General features: G+C 43.0%; 1 protein-coding gene across 2 annotated transcripts in view; it reads right to left on the bottom strand.

The window, feature by feature from the left end:
• The window catches only part of TMEM117 (transmembrane protein 117), a 330,502-nt gene that overhangs the window by 292,248 nt on the left and 19,559 nt on the right, over nucleotides 1-18,695 (bottom strand). For both annotated transcript variants that reach the window (XM_089674007.1, XM_089674008.1), the window contains exon 2: nucleotides 13,078-13,373. In XM_089674007.1, coding sequence (XP_089530133.1) covers nucleotides 13,078-13,373 — 296 coding nt within the window. The remainder of the gene's footprint in view (nucleotides 1-13,077; nucleotides 13,374-18,695) is intronic.

The following is an 18,695-nucleotide window of genomic DNA, read 5'->3' as shown; positions in this document are numbered from 1 at the left end:
ACCTGAGACCTTGTAACACTAACAAGTCACATGACACTGGGGAGGGAAAATGGCTAATTGGGCCCAATTTGGACATTTTCACTTAAAGGTGTACTCACTTTTGTTGCCAGCGGTTTAGACATTAATGTCTGTGCGTTGAGTTATTTTGAAGGGACAGCAAATTTACAATGTTATACAAGCTGTACACTCACTAGTTTACATTGTAGGAAAGTGTCATTTCTTCAGTGTTGTCACATGAAAAGGTAGAATAAAATATTTACAAAAATGTTACACTTCTGTGAGATACTGTATTTGATCTCAATAAAATGTATATAAAATAAGCACTTATGTATTTATGAAATACATACACATATGGTCACATCAAATACTGTAGTTTTCCTTTCCTGATGCCACACTGTGTAAGCACAGATGGGTTAAGCTTTGCTCTTGGAGACCCCAGAACAGCCCCCTTTAACAGCTTAAAAGGCTTGGCCTCCCACTTGTACATATTCCAATATCATGATTATATCTTGACTGGAAGGAAGGGGAATTGTGCTGACATGGCAAGGCATCTGGTGGGTAGTTCAGAAATTGAAAATTTAACAGAGAACAGAAACTGCAGAACCAAACGCTGCATGTCTATTCTATAGTAAATAATAAACATATTCTTGAAAAACTCCATTCATCCATCTGGGAAACAGGGATTTATCCATATGTTCACTTCTGAGTCCAATTAAAGGGACACAAGCTTGTGTGATCTCACTTAACAGTTTGGTCATATACGTCAGGTGAGAGCACAACTGGTGAAGGAGCACACTATTTAAGATTGGTGGACTATACTTACTTTGTATTACACCATTAGAAGACACTTCAATATCACGGATTATTCAAAGATATGCATGCAGCACCAACGTGATTGCATTATCACGCTGTGGAAATAATATTGGACTTGTCCACTTGTTTTAATTTATTTAATATAATTTCATATAGTTTTTTATATACAGTCATGGCCGAAATTGTTGGCACCCTTGATATTTCTCCAGGAAATCATGTATTTCTCACGAAACGTATTGCATTAACACATGTTTTGCTATACACATGTTTATTCCCTTTGTGTGTATTGGGACAAAACAAAAAAAGGGAGGAAAGAAAGCAAATTCGACATAATGTCACACAAACCTCCAAAAATGGGCTGGACAAAAGTATTGGCACCCTTTCACAACTGCGGATAAATAAGAATGTTACAAGCATGTGATGCTCCTGTAAACTCACCTGGGGCAAGTAACAGGTGTGGGCAATATAGAAATCACACCTGAAAGCAGATAAAAAGGAGAGACGTTCACTTAACCTTTGCATTGTGTGTCTGTCTGTGCCACACTAAGCATGGACAACAGAAAGAGGAGACGAGAACTGTCTGAGGACCTGAGAACCAAAATTGTGGCAAAATATCAACAATCTCAAGGTTACAAGTCCATCTCCAGAGAACTAGATTTGCCTTTGTCCACAGTGCGCAACATTATCAAGAAGTTTGCAACCCATGGCACTGTAGCTAATCTCCCTGGTCGTGGACGGATGAGGAAAATTGATGAAAGATTGCAACGCAGAATAGTCCGGATGGTGGATAAGCAGCCCCAAACATGTTCCAAAGACATTCAAGCTGTCCTGCAGGCTCAGGGAGCATCAGTGTCAGCGCGAACTATCCGTCGACATTTAAATGAAATGAAACGCTATGGCGGGAGACCCAGGAGGACCCCACTGCTGACACAGAGACATAAAAAAGCAAGACTACAGTTTGCCAAAATGTACTTGAGTAAGCCAAAAGCCTTCTGGGAAAACGTCTTGTGGACAGATGAGACCAAGATAGAGCTTTTCGGTAAAGCACATCATTCTACTGTTTACCGAAAACGGAATGAGGCCTACAAAGAACAAAACACAGTACCTACGGTAAAATATGGTGGAGGTTCAATGATGTTTTGGGGTTGTTTTGCTGCCTCTGGCACTGGGTGCCTTGACTGTGTGCAAGGCATCATGAAATCTGAGGATTACCAAAGGATTTTGGGTCGCACTGTAGGGCCCAGTGTCAGAAAGCTGGGTTTGCGTCCAAGATCCTGGGTCTTCCAGCAGGACAATGACCCCAAACATACGTCAAAAAGCACTCAGAAATGGATGGCAAAGAAGCGCTGGAGAGTTCTGAAGTGGCCAGCAATGAGCCCAGATCTAAATCCCATTGAACACCTGTGGAGAGATCTTAAAATTGCTGTTGGGAAAAGGTGTCCTTCCAATAAGAGAGACCTGGAGCTGTTTGCAAAGGAAGAGTGGTCCAAAATTCCGGGTGAGAGGTGTCAGAAGCTTATTGATGGTTATAGGAAGCGACTGATTTCAGTTATGTTTTCCAAAGGGTGTGCAACCAAATATTAAGTTAAGGGTGCCAATACTTTTGTCCAGCCCATTTTTGGGGTTTTGTGTGACATTATGTCATATTTGCTTTTCTGCCTCTGTTTTATATTTGTTCCAATACATACAAAGGGAATAAACATGTGTATAGCAAAACATGTGTTAATGCAATACCTTTTTTGTGTGAAATACTTGATTTTCAGGAAAAATATCAAGGGTGCCAACAATTTCGGCCATGACTGTATATATTCATATATTATTGATAGTGGAGCGCGACACCACTGGTTTTGATTTGTTTTGACACACTGGTACGAGTATGTGTATAGTGTAGGCGACCCACTCATTTATTTATTTAATATTCTGTACACCAGCTTAATTGATTTATATTCTATTGCATCTATACCAAACACACAGTGATATTTCAATAATCTGTTGGTTTCTTTACACATATATTCACTTTATTTTTTAATTTTTTCACTCAAAGTAAACACCATAGTAACTCACAAGAATCACGTTTAAAGTTCTAAGAACTAGCTTGTCAGGAAATATAATGCAGAATGACTCCTTGGAACTAAGAGTCTGAAGTTCAGAAACTCTTTGTGTGTTGAGCAAGATAGTCTTCAACATGAAATTCCATATAGAGATAGATTCCAGAAGTTCAAACAGCCCTACTGTGAGGGCTTGAAGGACAAGAGGAAAATCACATTTCAGGAGGGTACTTTTCTTTGGCAGATTTATTTTCAGGAGAGTGTTAAGAAATTGGATAACCAAGTCATTCAGTACCCAAAGGACACCCATTAGTAAAGACGATGCTAATATTTCCACTTTAATAGAAACAAGGGAGCTTGAGAGTTGGAGATCATGAGAGGAGAGGAGAGGATGGTTTGGGTGATACTTAGAGGCAAGATTGGCGATGTAGTGTGGGGCAGAGTTGTGGATGGCTTAGTATGTTGTTGTTAGCATTTTGAATTTAATTTGATGGGCAATCGGATGCCAGTGGAGGGATTGGTAGAGAGGGGTGGCAGACACTGAGCGGTTGGTAAGGTAGATAATCCTGTTAGTAGCATTTATGATAGACTGAAGAGGGGATAGCCTATGGAAAGGTAGGCCTATGAGAAGGGAGTTGCAATAGTCAAGGTGAGAGATAACAAGGGAGTGAACGAGTAGCTTGGTGGTTTCCTTGGTTTAAAAGGGGCGAATTTTAGAGCTGTTACAGAGATGAAGTCTATCAGTTTTTGACAGCGATTGGATTTGGGGCCAAAAGGATTACACTTAGTACCTTGGCTTGAGTGGAAGGACTGATAGTTGTATTATTGACCTTGATGGAAATGTCATGTAGGAGTACACAAGAGGGAGGGAATATTATTAGCTCAGTTTTTGAGAGATTTAGTTTAAGAAAGTGGTGCAACATCCATGAGATATGTCAGTTAGTAATGCAAGAGGGGACTAAGGGAGTGAGGTGAGGAATAGAGAGGTAGATTTGGGTGTCATCAGCATAGAGGTGGTAGTTGAAGCCATGAGAGGTTAACAGGTGACTAAGAGAGGAGGTGTAGATAGAAGAGAGAAGGGGTCCAAGAACAGAGCCTTGGGGGACCCTTACAGAAAGAAGAAGTGGAGAGGAGGAGACAGAGTTGTAGGTAACACTGAAGGAGTGTTGTGACAAGTAGGAGGAGAACCATTGTAGAGCTGAATCTTGGAGACCAAGGCAGTGGAGTTTATTGAGAAGGAGCGGGTGGTCAACATTATCAAAGGCTGCAGAGAGGTCTAGTAGTAAGAGTATGGAGTAGTGGCCATTGGTTTTAGCAGTTAGTAAATTGTTTTAGTAGAGAAGTTTCTGTAGAGTACTGCGAGCGAAAGCCAGACTGTAGGGGGTTAAGAAGGTTGTTTTCAATGAGGTAGGAGCCAAGACTGTTGTAGACTAAGCGTTCTAGAAGTTTAGAGGTGAATGGGAGCAAGGAGATGGGTCTTAAGTTGTTCAGGTTGGCTGGGTCCAGTGAGGGCTTTTTAAGTGTGGGAGTGATCTGTACATGCTTTAGGGGGGAGGGGAAGGTGCAAGTAGAGAGGGAGAGATTGAAGATGTGAGTGCAAGAGCATAGGATAGAAGAAGGGGGTGACCGTAGTAGTTGTGAGGGAACAGGATCCAGGGGACAACTGGTTAGGTGGGCATCTGAGAACAGTTTGGTAATCTCTTCAGTAGTAACCGGGTCAAAAGAGAAAAGTGTTGACTGTGCTGTTGGACATGGTATGTTAAGTGGGGAAAATATCTGTATAGCAGATGTTTCCTCACATATTGCATCAATCTTGTCTTTGAAGTGATTGGCAATCTCTAGGACAGTAAGTGAGCTAGTGCAGGCCTTGAAATTTCCATTCGCTTGCTCGCCAATGGTGAGTGGAAATTATGGTGGGGGCGAGTGTGTGTCCCAGGGGCGCATTTGCCGCGAGGCAAACAAGGCGTTTGCCTAGGGCGGCACTTTTTAGGGGGGCAGAGCAGCGGCAACGCCGCCCCCCCTCTTTCCCACGGAAGGGACAATTAGTACAGGGGCGGGCTGCTGTGTCTTACCTGGGTCCGCGACTCCGTGTCCCAGTCCCTCGTCGATCCGGTCCACGAGGCGCTGCTGGAGGAGGGGTAGGGAGCTTGTCAGTGGGTCCAGTGTCTTCATTTCCCTGGATCGCGATGTGTGGGCGGGATGACATGCCGCCCCTGTCATCTTGCCACACCCCCGGGATCACTCAACAGCCTATGGCAGCTTGCCCCTCCCTCTGCAAGCTCTGCCTCCTCACTGATGATTGGCCACCAGAACTGTAGCTCAGGAAAGACACACACACGGGCAATCACCGGCGAGGAGGCGGAGCTTAGAGAGGAGGAGCCGAGCAGCAGCGTGAAGATCAAAGAAGTGCGGAAGCAGCTGGCGCAAGTGAAGAGGAGAACGGCCAGAGAAGGAAGACAGCTGACTGATAAGTATCTGCGCCATGCAGATGGTGCTGCTGCTACAGCCAGGTATGCTGGCTGTGGATGGGAGAGGGAGGGAGCAAGCCCAGGCTGGAGCAGGGGTCAGCAAGGTAAGTATCATTGGTGTCAGTGGGAGGAATAGTGCCCCATCATTGGTGTCACTGATACCAATGATGGGGCACTATTCCTCCCACTAACACCAATGATGGGGCACTATTTCCCCCCCCACTGACACCAACAAAAAAAACGATAGGGTCTTAGTCCTCCCCCCACTGACACCAACGATGGGGCAATATCCCTCCCCCCAATGACACCAATGATGGGTCACTATTCCCCCCCCACTGACACCAATGATGGGGCACTATTTCCCCCCCCCCACACTGACACCAATGATGTACGTGTCTGTGTATGTATGTACTTGTGTCTGTGTACGTGTTTGTGTGTGTGTATTTCTGTGTATGTACATGTATCTGTGTGTACGCGTGTCTGTGTGTGTATACATGTGTCTGTATGTGTGTGTGTGTACATGTGTCTCTATGTGTGTATGTACATGTTTGTGTGTGTGTACAGGTGTCTCTGTATGTGTGTGTTTATTGGTGGCGAGTAACTCTTAAGGCCTGGCTAGTAGCTCAGGACTTGAAATTTTTAGCCCTGAGTTAGTGGGTAAAGGAGGTGGGGGACAAAGCAGAGAGTTAAAGGTAGCAAAGAACTGGCGAGGACTGAATGACATGGTATTAATAAGAGAGAAAAAGTAAGTTTGTTTGGCAGCATGGAGGGAGGAATGGTATTTTAGGGGGCGTATATATATATATATATATATAGTGAAGTCCTGCAGGGATTTGGTTTTACACCACAGTCATTCAAAAGCACATCTCTTGAGATTTCTGGTGTTGTCAGTTTGCCAGGGTTGTAACAGTAGGAGGAAGTGTGTCCAGTGCGGATGAGAGTGAACTGTTGTAGACAGAGGTGGCCAGGTTAGGACAGGAAAGGGGAGAGATTTTGCCACAGAAGTGGACAGTAGCAGAATAGAAAAGAGAAGGGTTAAACTGGTGAAGGTTTCTACAATTATTATTTGCTGCTTGGAAGGATGATTGGTTGGATACAAGGATACTGTAAAAGTGATGAGGTTGTGATCAGAGAGAGGAAAGGGGGTGTTGGTAAGGTTGCCAGGGGTGCAGAGATGGGAGAATTCATGGTCAAGGGTATTACCATTGGAGTGAGTGGAAGAATGTGCCCATTGCATTAAGTCAAAAGATGAGGTTAAGTTGAGAAGTTGAGCAGTAGCTGGGCTGTTAACATTAACAAGGATGTTAAAGTCACCAAAAATAATGATGTGTATTTCAGAGGAGATAAAGTAGGGTAGCCAGACAGAGAAGTCATCAAAAATGCATGATAGTGTTCCAGGAGGTCGATAAATCACTGCAATCCTCAGAGAAATTGGTGAAAACAGATGAATACGGCACGTCTCAAAAGAAGAGAGGGATAGACAGGGTATTTTAACAACTGCACAGGGGCATCCACCACTAATGTGTGCAATTCCACAGTCTTCAAAAAAGAGAGAGAAAGTTTGGCCTTGTGACAAAAGGCCTTGATGTCTACACATGGAGCCATCCACTTGAAGACCTTCAGAAGGCAAAAGGTACTCAGTGATCAGCTTATAGTGTCCACCCAAAAATTCTGAATCCTGGTATACAGTAAAGGATACTGTCAGGTCTTGGAGTTTCTTTTCCATCCATTCCAGTAGCGGCAAGACTTCCTGCAGTAGACATAGACTTTTTGTACCACTCTGGTAGCTGATATAAGACACTGCTGTGGAATTGTCATATTCCAATTTTTACTTTCTGAATGAAGGGACAAGGTTTCAAAGTCAGGAGAACTTTGAAGGTGGCTCTGATTTCCAGGATATTGCAGGATGTCCTAGTAGGAGGTGACCATCTCCCCTGAATTTTTTGCCTGGATATTGCACCCCCCCCCCCAGCCCTGGAGACTGACATTTGACGTAAACAATAGGGAAAATATACAGGTCTATACTTGTCCTCTAGCTAGAACGCTGGAGGCACTGTGACAATGATGGACCCAAAGCATGGAGCACTAAGTACAAAATGATGAAATATGCAGCAGGATATAGTATATATAAATATTTATTTAAAATTGTAGAGAGAGAAATAAAAAACCTCATTACCAGCCAAGAACACCCAAATGTATTATACATACAAAGAGTCACCAAAAAATGGTATAAAAGGTGCAAAGGCAGAAACCAGCAGCAGAAGTGAGACATGGCAACTACCAAGTGGGGTATAAAATCCTCAACACTGTCTTCATCATCCCAGTGCCAACCTGTGTGACATCTACTCGCATTCAAGGACTGAGACAGGGAATGTGCATAAGCAAGTGATGCCATATCACTTCCGCCATTATCAAACTCCTGAATCTGAAGGGTCAGAGGTAAGAAAGCTGGATCAGACAGGATTTACAAAAGCATAATTATGCTTTTCAATGACACACTGCCACCAAGGGTGCCCTTGATAACACCTGTTTAGGGATAACCTCAGAGCTCTCACTTGTAAAAGTTCAGGCCCAAGTAGGAGAGGGAGCATCTTCTTTTAAAAGAAACCTCTTTTTGAGGACAGAAAAAAGGAACCCTTATTAGTTGGCTATTCAAAAGGAGCTGTTCTGGGGTCTCGAAGGGCAGAACTCAACCCATCTCTTTTGACACCGAGAGGCATCCATAAAATATTGTACAGCGGGAAAACAGAGTGTCTAAATGTCTGATGTCACATTATTGGTATTATTGAAAAAAATGGAAGTCGCTTGTATGTTCTTATTTTTAATTAGTTGCATCTGTATCACTCTGTAATCCACTAATGTTCTTCTTTTCACGTGGTCATTTGCGTTTAGTTTCTATCTTGCCATTATTCCTTTTACTATTTATACACACTCTCTACTAGAAATATCAAGTCCTACACTTTGCACACTATCCCTTATGCCCCTCTCCTCTGCACATTCCTGAGTGATATCATATGCCCAGACACTCTGTTTTCCTGCTCTACAATCTGTTAAAGCTTAACTTTAGTCCCAGTGATTTTTAAATGTTTTATTCATACAATTTTACATCATCACGCAATGCACAATTCTGGAAAAACACCTGCTTAAACAGTAATAAATACAGTACTAAAATAAGTGTGTATAAGCCCCACTGAGCAAACCACTGTGCCTTGAGTTGAGCAAACATTAATTACATTGCAGCTTACCAATTATTAGATTTGATGGTTGCATTAGTTTTTTCTAAAGGCTTTCTTGTAGAAAAGTGGAATGCTTTTGGCTTAAGGCAGAATTGAAACTTCTAAAAAAATGGGGCCCCCAAGAACTTTTAGCTTGGGATATCCGTTTATTATGCCAGGCTTACTTTGGAAGAGATCCCCTCTAGCACTGCAGTGTTAGCACTCATGTCAGTCATCATGGGTGTTGCTTCCATCTTTTCCTGGCCTTCTCTTTTGGATTATATGTACTTTATGTATGACTGAGTACCTTGGCCCATTTTCTCTCGTATATGTGTGCAGTGGCAACTAATATACATACATATATACAGTATAAATAATATAGATATACACTGCTCCAAAAAATTAAACGAAAACTTTTTAATCAGAATATAGCATCAAGTCAATCAAACTCCTGGGATATTGATCTGGTCAGTTAAGTAGCAGAGGGGGTTGTTAATCTGTTTCAGCTGCTTTGGTGTTAATGAAATTACCAACAGATGCACTAGATGGGCAACAGTGAGACAACCCAAAACAGGAATGGTTTTACAGCTGAAGGCCACTTACTTTTGTTTTCCACCTCATCTTTTCTGACTGTTTTTTACTAGTTTTGCATTTGACTAGGGTTAGTGTCACTACTGGTAGCATGAGGCAATACCAAGACCCTACAGAGGTTGCACAGGCAGTCCAACTCCTCCAGGATGGCACATCAATACATGCCATTGCCAGAAGTTTGCTGTGTCTCCCAGCACAGTCTCAAGAGCATAGAAGAGATTCCAGCAGACAAGCAGTTACTCTAGGAGAGCTGGATAGGGCTGTAGAAGGTCCTTAACCCATCAGCAGGACCAGTATATGCAAGGAGGAACAAGATGAGCACTGCCAGAGCCCTAAAAAATCACCTACCGCAGGCCACTGATGTGAACGTCTCTGACCAAACAACAGAAACAGACTTCATGAGGGTGGCCTGAGGGCCCGATGTCCTCTAGTGGGCCCTGTGCTCACTGCCCGGAACCATAGAGCTTGACTAGCATTTTCCACTGAACTCCAGAATTGGCAGGTCCTCCACTGGCGCCCTGTGCTTTTCACAGATGAGAGCAGGTTCACCCTAAGCACATGCAACAGAAGTGGACAGAAGTGAAAGGGTCTGGAGAAGCTGTGGACAATGTTATGCTGTCTGTAACATCGTTCAGCATGAGCGTTTTGGTGGTGGGTCAGTGATGGTCTGGGGAGGCATATCAATGGAGGGACGCACAGACCTCTACAGGCTAGACAATGGCACCCTGACTGCCATTAGGTATTCAGCAGGAGTTTAACTGACTTGATGCTATACTCTGATTAAAAATGTTCCTTTAATTTTTTTAAGCAGTGTACATTATAGGTTGTACTGTATATTTTAACACCTTTTTATTAACCACTTGCCTCCCACCCAAAGAATATTTACAGTTGCAAAAAAAAGTATGTGAACCCCTTGGGATTACGTGGAGTTTTGCATGAATTGGGCATAAAATGTGCTCTGAACGTCATCTAAGTCACAACAATAGAAGAACACAGTCTGCTGAACATAATACTACACAAACATTAGATGCCATGGTTTAATTGCACATAACATGTAAACATTCACAGTGCAGGGAGGAAAAAGTATGTGAACCTTTGGACTTAATAACTGGTTGACCCTCCTTTGGCAGCAATAACCTCAACCAAACATTTCCTGTAGTTGCAGATCAGACCTGCACAACGATCTGGAGTAATTTTGGACTACTCCTCTTCACAAAACTGTTTCAGTGTAGCAATATTCTTGGGATGTCTGGTGTGAAATCGCTCTCTTAAGGTCATGCCACAGCATTTCAATCGGGTTGAGGTCAAGACTCTGACTGGGCCACTCCAGAAGGCGTATTCTGTGCTGTTGCAGCCATTGTTTGTTGAATTACTTGTATGCTTTGGGTCATTGTCCTGTTGCATCACCCATCCTCAGCGGAGCTTCAGTTGGCGGACAGATGGTCGTACGTTTTCCTGCAAAATGTCTTGATAAACTTTGGAATTCATTTTCACTCCACGTAATCCCAAGGGGTTCACATACTTTTTCTTGCAACTGTACTGTGGACAGGCGGCACATACCAGTACATCACCCAGCAGCACAGTCCCATGACAGACACAGAGGATCAGCCATATCATGTGAGTGCTATTACCAATCACAGCAATCACATGATATTTACGAAAGCAAACGGTCATGAATAGGTTTCCATTCATGACAGCTTGATTACTGTTGTAATGCTGTGATTTGCCCACAGTTATTACATGGTATCTGGCTGTATTGTGTGATGAGCTGTAGCCAATCAGAGAATGTCAACAGAACTAGACTGTCATGCATGGAAACCAAAACTATTGTTTATAACAATCCCTGATCATCCCCCCTCCCTTTCCCAAGTAGTACAGTGTCAATATGGTGACACTGAACTACTCTGCTGAAAGTATGTAAAAGAAAAATTGTAAAGAAAGACAGCATATGATGATGCTGTACTGCAGTGGTGACAGTTTGTTAAAAAAAAAAAAAGTGAAGAAAAAACACATTTTATTTAATTTGTTCATTTTCCCAAAAATTGTGCCAAAAAGTTACAACTTCAAAACACTCGCCATGCTTCTTACCATGCATAGCGCCACCAGATTCTGAGTGCACCTGTTTTAGTAAATCTACCCCAATCTGTCACGCACACACAGAGTAGGTCAGAATGGCTATACATACCTGATAAAGAATGCCTGTTGTTCAGCACATGTATCAGACAACCTAAACTCACTATTAAAAAGAAACAGTACCATCCTCCTGTTTATCAACAAAGACACAAGGCTTCTCGCTTGATAACAATAGGCCTGTGCCTGTATTTTTGGGTTTTACTGTTTAGCTCAGAATCCACATATAACTCAAAATCCTACTTGTGATTATACATATTAGACATATCCAACCAAATTCAGCAATATAGCAGTAAAATGTTGGATTTGCTGGTTTTATAAAGCCACTTGCAGAGCAGATATTCAAATGAAAAAGACATAAGCAGGGACAGAACGCATTTAAAAAATGTCTTTTGTATTGAAGTACTATTTGAAAGTAAGTGAATGGAAGATGGTTTATCAAGAAATGCTCAGTTTTGAGATTAAGCAGCAAAAGTGAAACTGGCACAATGCTAAGCCAAAAAAGCTCTAAGTGATATCTGTAAGAGTGATATCAGAAAAAAGGTGTCTGTGGGTAGCAAAATAAGAGTCTTAAATACAAAAGTTAAGGTCAAAGATTTGATAGGATTTTTGTAAATGGGCCTTGAATCTGAGAACAATCTGAGATGCTGTTTCTTTCACATTCACCTGGATTTGTATAGGGAGGAATGTCAAACATACTGCGTGTATCTGTATGACCAGGTTCAAAAACCCCAAAAGAACATCGCACACAAAATCCAACTGTAAAGCTTTTCATGGGACAATCCTTCTCCACGTTTGCATTTTTTTTTTTTTCAATAGCTTAATATCAGGAATGCATCTACAAACTTAAACTCCATTACTCCATTGCAGCAACAGCACAGCTTGGTCTCAAGCACACTCCTAGCCTGCTGATTGGACAAAGAAGGAGCAGCAGCACAGTAATGAGTCACCCATTCATTTATCGAATAACCACTGTAAGTGCATTTACTCTTAGTAAGGCTACTTTCACACTGCTCTGATGCAAAAACTGCATTTTTACTACGTTTTTGTTATGTTTCCGGTGCATGTTACTCAAAAAACGCAACAGCAGGTGCATTTTTGACGTGCTTTTGATGCATTGTCCAGGGGCGGACTGACCATTTGGAAACTCGGGCACTGCCCGAGGATCCGGGGTCAGTAGGGGGCCCCAAGAGATGCACCTGGTACCTTTTTCATAGGCTTTTCTAGAGTTTGGGCAAGGACACAGGGGCCCCATGATCCCCTATTGCCCGCGGGCCCCATGAGTTGTCAGTCCGCCCCTGGCATTGTCCATTCATTTCAATGGAAAGGTGCATTTTTTTTTTAACCACACTAAAAATGCAACAAGCAGGATCTTACAAAACTCAGCGGACCTGCAACTGATCAGTGTAAAGAGTTCTATAGAATTTCATGGTCATGTTGGTATTCTTTAACGTGCTTTTTTAACACGAAAACAGAAAAAAAATTGATCAGTGTGAAAGCAGCCTTATATTCTTTTTACATATCTGTCTGGAGTTCAGCATGGAGCCTTGGCACACAATACAATGCACCTGGAACCTTATTGTCTGGCATCCTTGAATGTATATTTTAAAAACGTATAATTGGTTGGGTAAATCAGAACTGTATAAAATCTTACTATGGGTGTCCACGTTTACTGAACCTACAATCTATCCAACATTTTACTGCCTATTATGTAATAAAATGATCAACTGTGAGAATGCTTAATTGAAGTGTCTTATTAATAAATAAGGAATGTTATAGTTATAAAACAATATATATATATATACTACTTACCAAATAAACGTTGGTGAAATAGGAACTTCCCAGCTACAAGCCCAACGATGATGGCAATAAGCCAAAGAAGGACTTTTAAAAAGTTCCACGCTCCTCCCGGATATTTGGTCATTATAAATGAGAAGCAGTTCCCTACAACAATGACGTTGGCTTCCGTAGGGCTGTGAGACACTGGATCCTCAGCAAATATTAGAAAATTGAAAAAAGTCACCAGATAAGCGATTACTATGCGTGACCATGGATGCTGGAAGTAGTAACGGAAATCTTTACCCATCCTTGTGATCTTCTGTAACATCCTAATAAAACAGGAGAGTCATTAGCATGCATTTATATCTATTAGAGAAGTACACACACTGGAAAAGATTCTGAACTATACAGACTATACAGTATGTGTCCTGTTTTAAAAGCAGTGACACAGATAGCTTATTTTGTCTTTCTTCACTACAGGTACCATAAATAGACTGTAATCTCTTCAGGGAAGGAATTAGCTGTTCCCAAATTTAATGTGATCATGAACCTTGGTAATACATTTATTAAGGAGGACATGTCTTTTCTAAAAATCCCATGATTATATACACATGCAAGCCAGTGAGTGCACAGCAAAGTACCAAGATTTTCTGTGCTGCCTTCTGCTTGGGAGTAGAGACGTACCAAACATCTGGATTCTGGGGTAGGATCGCAAACTTCACAGACGTTTGGGTGCCAATATCCAAACCCCATTGTAGGTAATGGGAGTCGGGTGTTATGGCCATTTTCTACGTTAATAGGCACGGGAATGTCAAGCAAATGGCATGAGGTCGGCACAGTCCTGGCACTGTCTTGAAGAACACTTACCAAATATTTTGTTTGATGGGGAGCAGTGATTTTAATAATGCACAAAGTACAACATTAATAATGCAAAATTCCTTTAACCTCCCTAGCGGTCTGATTATGTCAGTATTCCTGTGCTCAAAGCGGTAAATTTTTTGCATGGAAATATGTATTTTTTTTTTATTGTAGGCCTGTAATTTTTAAGAATAACTCACTGAAATCTGTCCGAACAAGAGTCTAGTAAACATCCCAGGTATGTTAAAATTTGAAACACGAAATCATAAATTATAATTTAATAAATAATCATAAAAAAAATATAATAATAATACATATAATTCAATAATATAATCAAACCAAAAACACTGAAATTTGAAATACAGAGCCAAGTTCGCACATCACTGAGCAAAGTCGCAATCGTTTTAAGTGTCTGATGACGAATTTCCCCACGAATCATTATCACTCAATTCTGCAAGTGGTTCTGATTTACTATCGCTGTTCTCTAGCTGGTCTAAAACCGCTTTTGACCTAAAGGGATGCTTTTTGGACGCCATGGACGTTTCTCAGTTTCCAGGCAGAAAGAACAGTAAAAATGCAGGCAGGGCACAGGACAAAGCACTCGGGACAAAATGTATGTGAAATGGTTTGATACAGTAATGTTTTACTATGTGATTTTAGTGTATTTAGTGAATGTCACTTTTTCACATTTTTTAATTTCCCGCCGTTCCATCCCCGTACGTCCTGACGTCGCAGGGAACGGAACCCAGAAGACAGATGCCGGCATCGGCCGGAGGACATTGCAGGGACACTGCAGGAGGGACATCATGGGAGCGCAGAACAAGGTAAGTGAAGAAGAGATCCCGGAGCAACGCTGCAAGGTATTCCCGATTGTAGCTCGGGGTTACCGCTTGTGGTGCTGAAACTTTACCCCGAGCTACACTCGGGAATACCACCAGGGAGGTTAAGAAACATGCCTGGGGAATGCACTGAACCTGCTGGTGAAGTGGCACATCTGTACAATGTATACAGCATGCTAGAGCAAAACTGACATTTACAAAGAAAAAAATGCTGTTCAAATTACCAGTAAATGACAAAAATTTCTATTTGACGGCAAAGTGGCCAAGGATACCCTTCATCTATTCCAGACCCTTATCCTAGGTGAGAGTCCGGTATAGATGTTAATGGGGCTACCCAAAAAAAAATACATACCAGACGCATATTCTTGGTGGTCCAATACAAAAAAAAAGTGTGAGGTCCTCCTTCAAAATTTACTTCCCTCCAGGACTGGTGTAATATGCGAGGGAAGACCCCATACAAATAATAAGAAAAAAAAAGCATGACCCCAGAAAATCCATACCAGACCTTTATCTCTGAGCATGTGGCCTGGCAGGCCAGGAAAAGGAGAAAGGGGGTGTACTCCCTCCCCAAAGCCATACCAGGCCACATTCCCTCCCCATGTTGATCAGGATAAGGGTTTGTTCCCCACAACAGCTCACTGTGAATGGTCATGTCCATATTTGATACCCTGCCCCTTTGTTTATATTCCTCAGCAGGGACCAGTAGCTGTCATTCACAGTGAGCAGTCATCAGGAGCGGAACGTGTTGACGGGGATTTTTATTTGTGCCAGGCTAGCAGATGTTGTTCATTGTGTTTGACATGGCTCTGCAACCCTGGATTATGTGATTGACGATGGATTTACATCATGGGGCATTTGTAAACATTTTTTTTAATAAATGACTTTTAAAAAAATGTGTCTATTTACTATTTACACATTTTTGTTATTAAGTAGGGGTAGTATGTACCCTTTACTCATTCATGTAGGGGATCATTGGTAATAATACAAAATAGAAACTAAATGTTTGACTTCTCTTTACAGCAAGAAGTTTGGAAATGACTAAATTTCAGCAGTTCAGAAATCTGGTGAACAGTCAAACTAAATGGGTGCCTGGCCAAGCTGAACCTCCATACAGACGGAATTTGGTTAGAACTAGACTTCAGACAGAAGCAGACACTCATACCTACTCGGGAGGAAGGCTCTCTATGCAAATTGCTCAGGAAGTTGCATGAACCTAGATCAGTGATGGCGAACCTTTTTGAGCCCGAGTGCCCAAACTGCAACCCAAAACCAACTTATTTCTTTCAAAGTGCCAACACTGCAATGAAACCTGAATATCGAGCTTTTGGTTTAGAAAAAACAACTCGTACAGTAGTGCAAACTAATTAACAGTACAGGGATGACCAGAGACTGCGGACACAGTACAGGGATGACCAGAGATTGCGGACAGTACAGGGATGACCAGAGACTGCGGACACAGTACAGGGATGACCAGAGACTGCGGACACAGTACAGGGATGACCAGAGACTGCGGACATAGTACAGGAGATGACCAGAGACTGCGGACAGTACAGGGATGACCAGAGACTGCGGACAGTACAGGGATGACCAGAGACTGCGGACACAGTACAGGGATGACCAGAGACTGCGGACAGTACAGGGATGACCAGAGACTGCGGACAGTACAGGGATGACCAGAGACTGCGGACACAGTACAGGGATGACCAGAGACTGCGGACACAGTACAGGGATGACCAGAGACTGCGGACACAGTACAGGGATGACCAGAGACTGCGGACACAGTACAGGAGATGACCAGAGACTGCGGACAGTACAGGGATGACCAGAGACTGCGGACAGTACAGGGATGACCAGAGACTGCGGACACAGTACAGGGATGACCAGAGACTGCGGACAGTACAGGGATGACCAGAGACTGCGGACACAGTACAGGGATGACCAGAGACTGCGGACACAGTACAGGGATGACCAGAGACTGCGGACACAGTACAGGAGATGACCAGAGACTGCGGACAGTACAGGGATGACCAGAGACTGCGGACACAGTACAGGAGATGACCAGAGACTGCGGACACAGTACAGGGATGACCAGAGACTGCGGACACAGTACAGGGATGACCAGAGACTGCGGACAGTACAGGGATGACCAGAGACTGCGGACAGTACAGGAGATGACCAGAGACTGCGGACACAGTACAGGAGATGACCAGAGACTGCGGACACAGTACAGGAGATGACCAGAGACTGTGGACACAGTACAGGAGATGACCAGAGACTGCGAACAGTACAGGAGATGACCAGAGACTGCGGACAGTACAGGAGATGACCAGAGACTGCGAACAGTACAGGAGATGACCAGAGACTGCGGACAGTACAGGGATGACCAGAGACTGCGGACAGTACAGGGATGACCAGAGACTGCGAACACAGTACAGGGATGACCAGAGACTGCAGACACAGTACAGGGATGACCAGAGACTGCAGACACAGTACAGGGATGACCAGAGACTGCAGACACAGTACAGGGATGACCAGAGACTGCGAACAGTACAGGAGATGACCAGAGACTGCGGACAGTACAGGAGATGACCAGAGACTGCGGACAGTACAGGGATGACCAGAGACTGCGGACACAGTACAGGGATGACCAGAGACTGCGGACAGTACAGGGATGACCAGAGACTGCGGACACAGTACAGGAGATGACCAGAGACTGCGGACACAGTACAGGGATGACCAGTGACTGCGGACAGTACAGGGATGACCAGAGACTGCGGAAAGTACAGGAGATGACCAGAGACTGCGGACAGTACAGGGATGACCAGAGACTGCGGACATAGTACAGGGATGACCAGTGACTGCGGACAGTACAGGGATGACCAGAGACTGCGGACAGTACAGGGATGACCAGAGACTGCGGACACAGTACAGGGATGACCAGAGACTGCGGACAGTACAGGGATGACCAGAGACTGCGGACACAGTACAGGGATGACCAGAGACTGCGGACACAGTACAGGAGATGACCAGAGACTGCGGACACAGTACAGGGATGTCACAAAAATAGAACAGAAACAAGCCACCTAAAATGACACAAATAACTGGTGTCATTATCATATCTCCGACTCACTTATACAAGTGTGGATCCATAAACCCAAGAAAATGCATGCCAAACAATATGGTAGTGTGACAAGGGCACTCCTACCTGAAAAAAGAAGGTTACTAAATGATCCACGCGGAGTAATATGGATTCAAAAAATCCAGGCAATACTTTATTTGATCACATAGATCATAAGGAGGTTAAACATGAGCACGGTGAACATGTCAAACAAAATAAAATCATGTTAAAAAGCACTTGGCGTCTTCATTATAGGGTCATCTTAGCAAGTAGAGCACCATGTAAGGCAATATAGAGTAATGGTGAGGTAGTTTCGCCTAGATTTCCATGGATTTCCAGCTTAAATTGGAGTAAGCCATGTATTCAGCAGATATGTTCCCAATATATGTCAGGAGCCTCCTGGTATATGGAAGCTGGAATACAAAAATACACAATGTGTATAAGAAAATGTAGGAGCTGAATCGCATCCAAGCCTCACCAAGCCTCCCTCTACAGTGTTTCGTGGACACTTCTATTACCTTCTCAGTTATGAGACTGTCATACCGACTTCTCAAATGTAGGGACTTCCTGGGTAGCCACCCCAAGTGAAACAAAGTCCACAGTACCAGATGATTCTGAGGATATATATAAAAAGATAAGTGTATATATCACAGGCATCAAGTAACCCCTGAAAATAAGAACCACAATATGAGTATATTACCATCAATAAAGATCAAGAAGACTCCCGTCGACTTGAAATAAGATCAGGTCCTTGATGCTTGTTTAGAGATGTATAAGGGGGTGGGAAGCCAGGTAGTCAACAATACGTAAATTCCAGACACATATAGTGTATATAT

The sequence above is a fragment of the Staurois parvus genome, unplaced genomic scaffold (assembly GCF_062004578.1).
Source record: "Staurois parvus isolate SC_StPar_1 unplaced genomic scaffold, SC_StPar_1.0 ptg000147l, whole genome shotgun sequence".
Taxonomy (NCBI): Eukaryota; Metazoa; Chordata; class Amphibia; order Anura; family Ranidae; genus Staurois; species Staurois parvus.
This window is presented reverse-complemented; position numbering and strand designations above follow the sequence as displayed.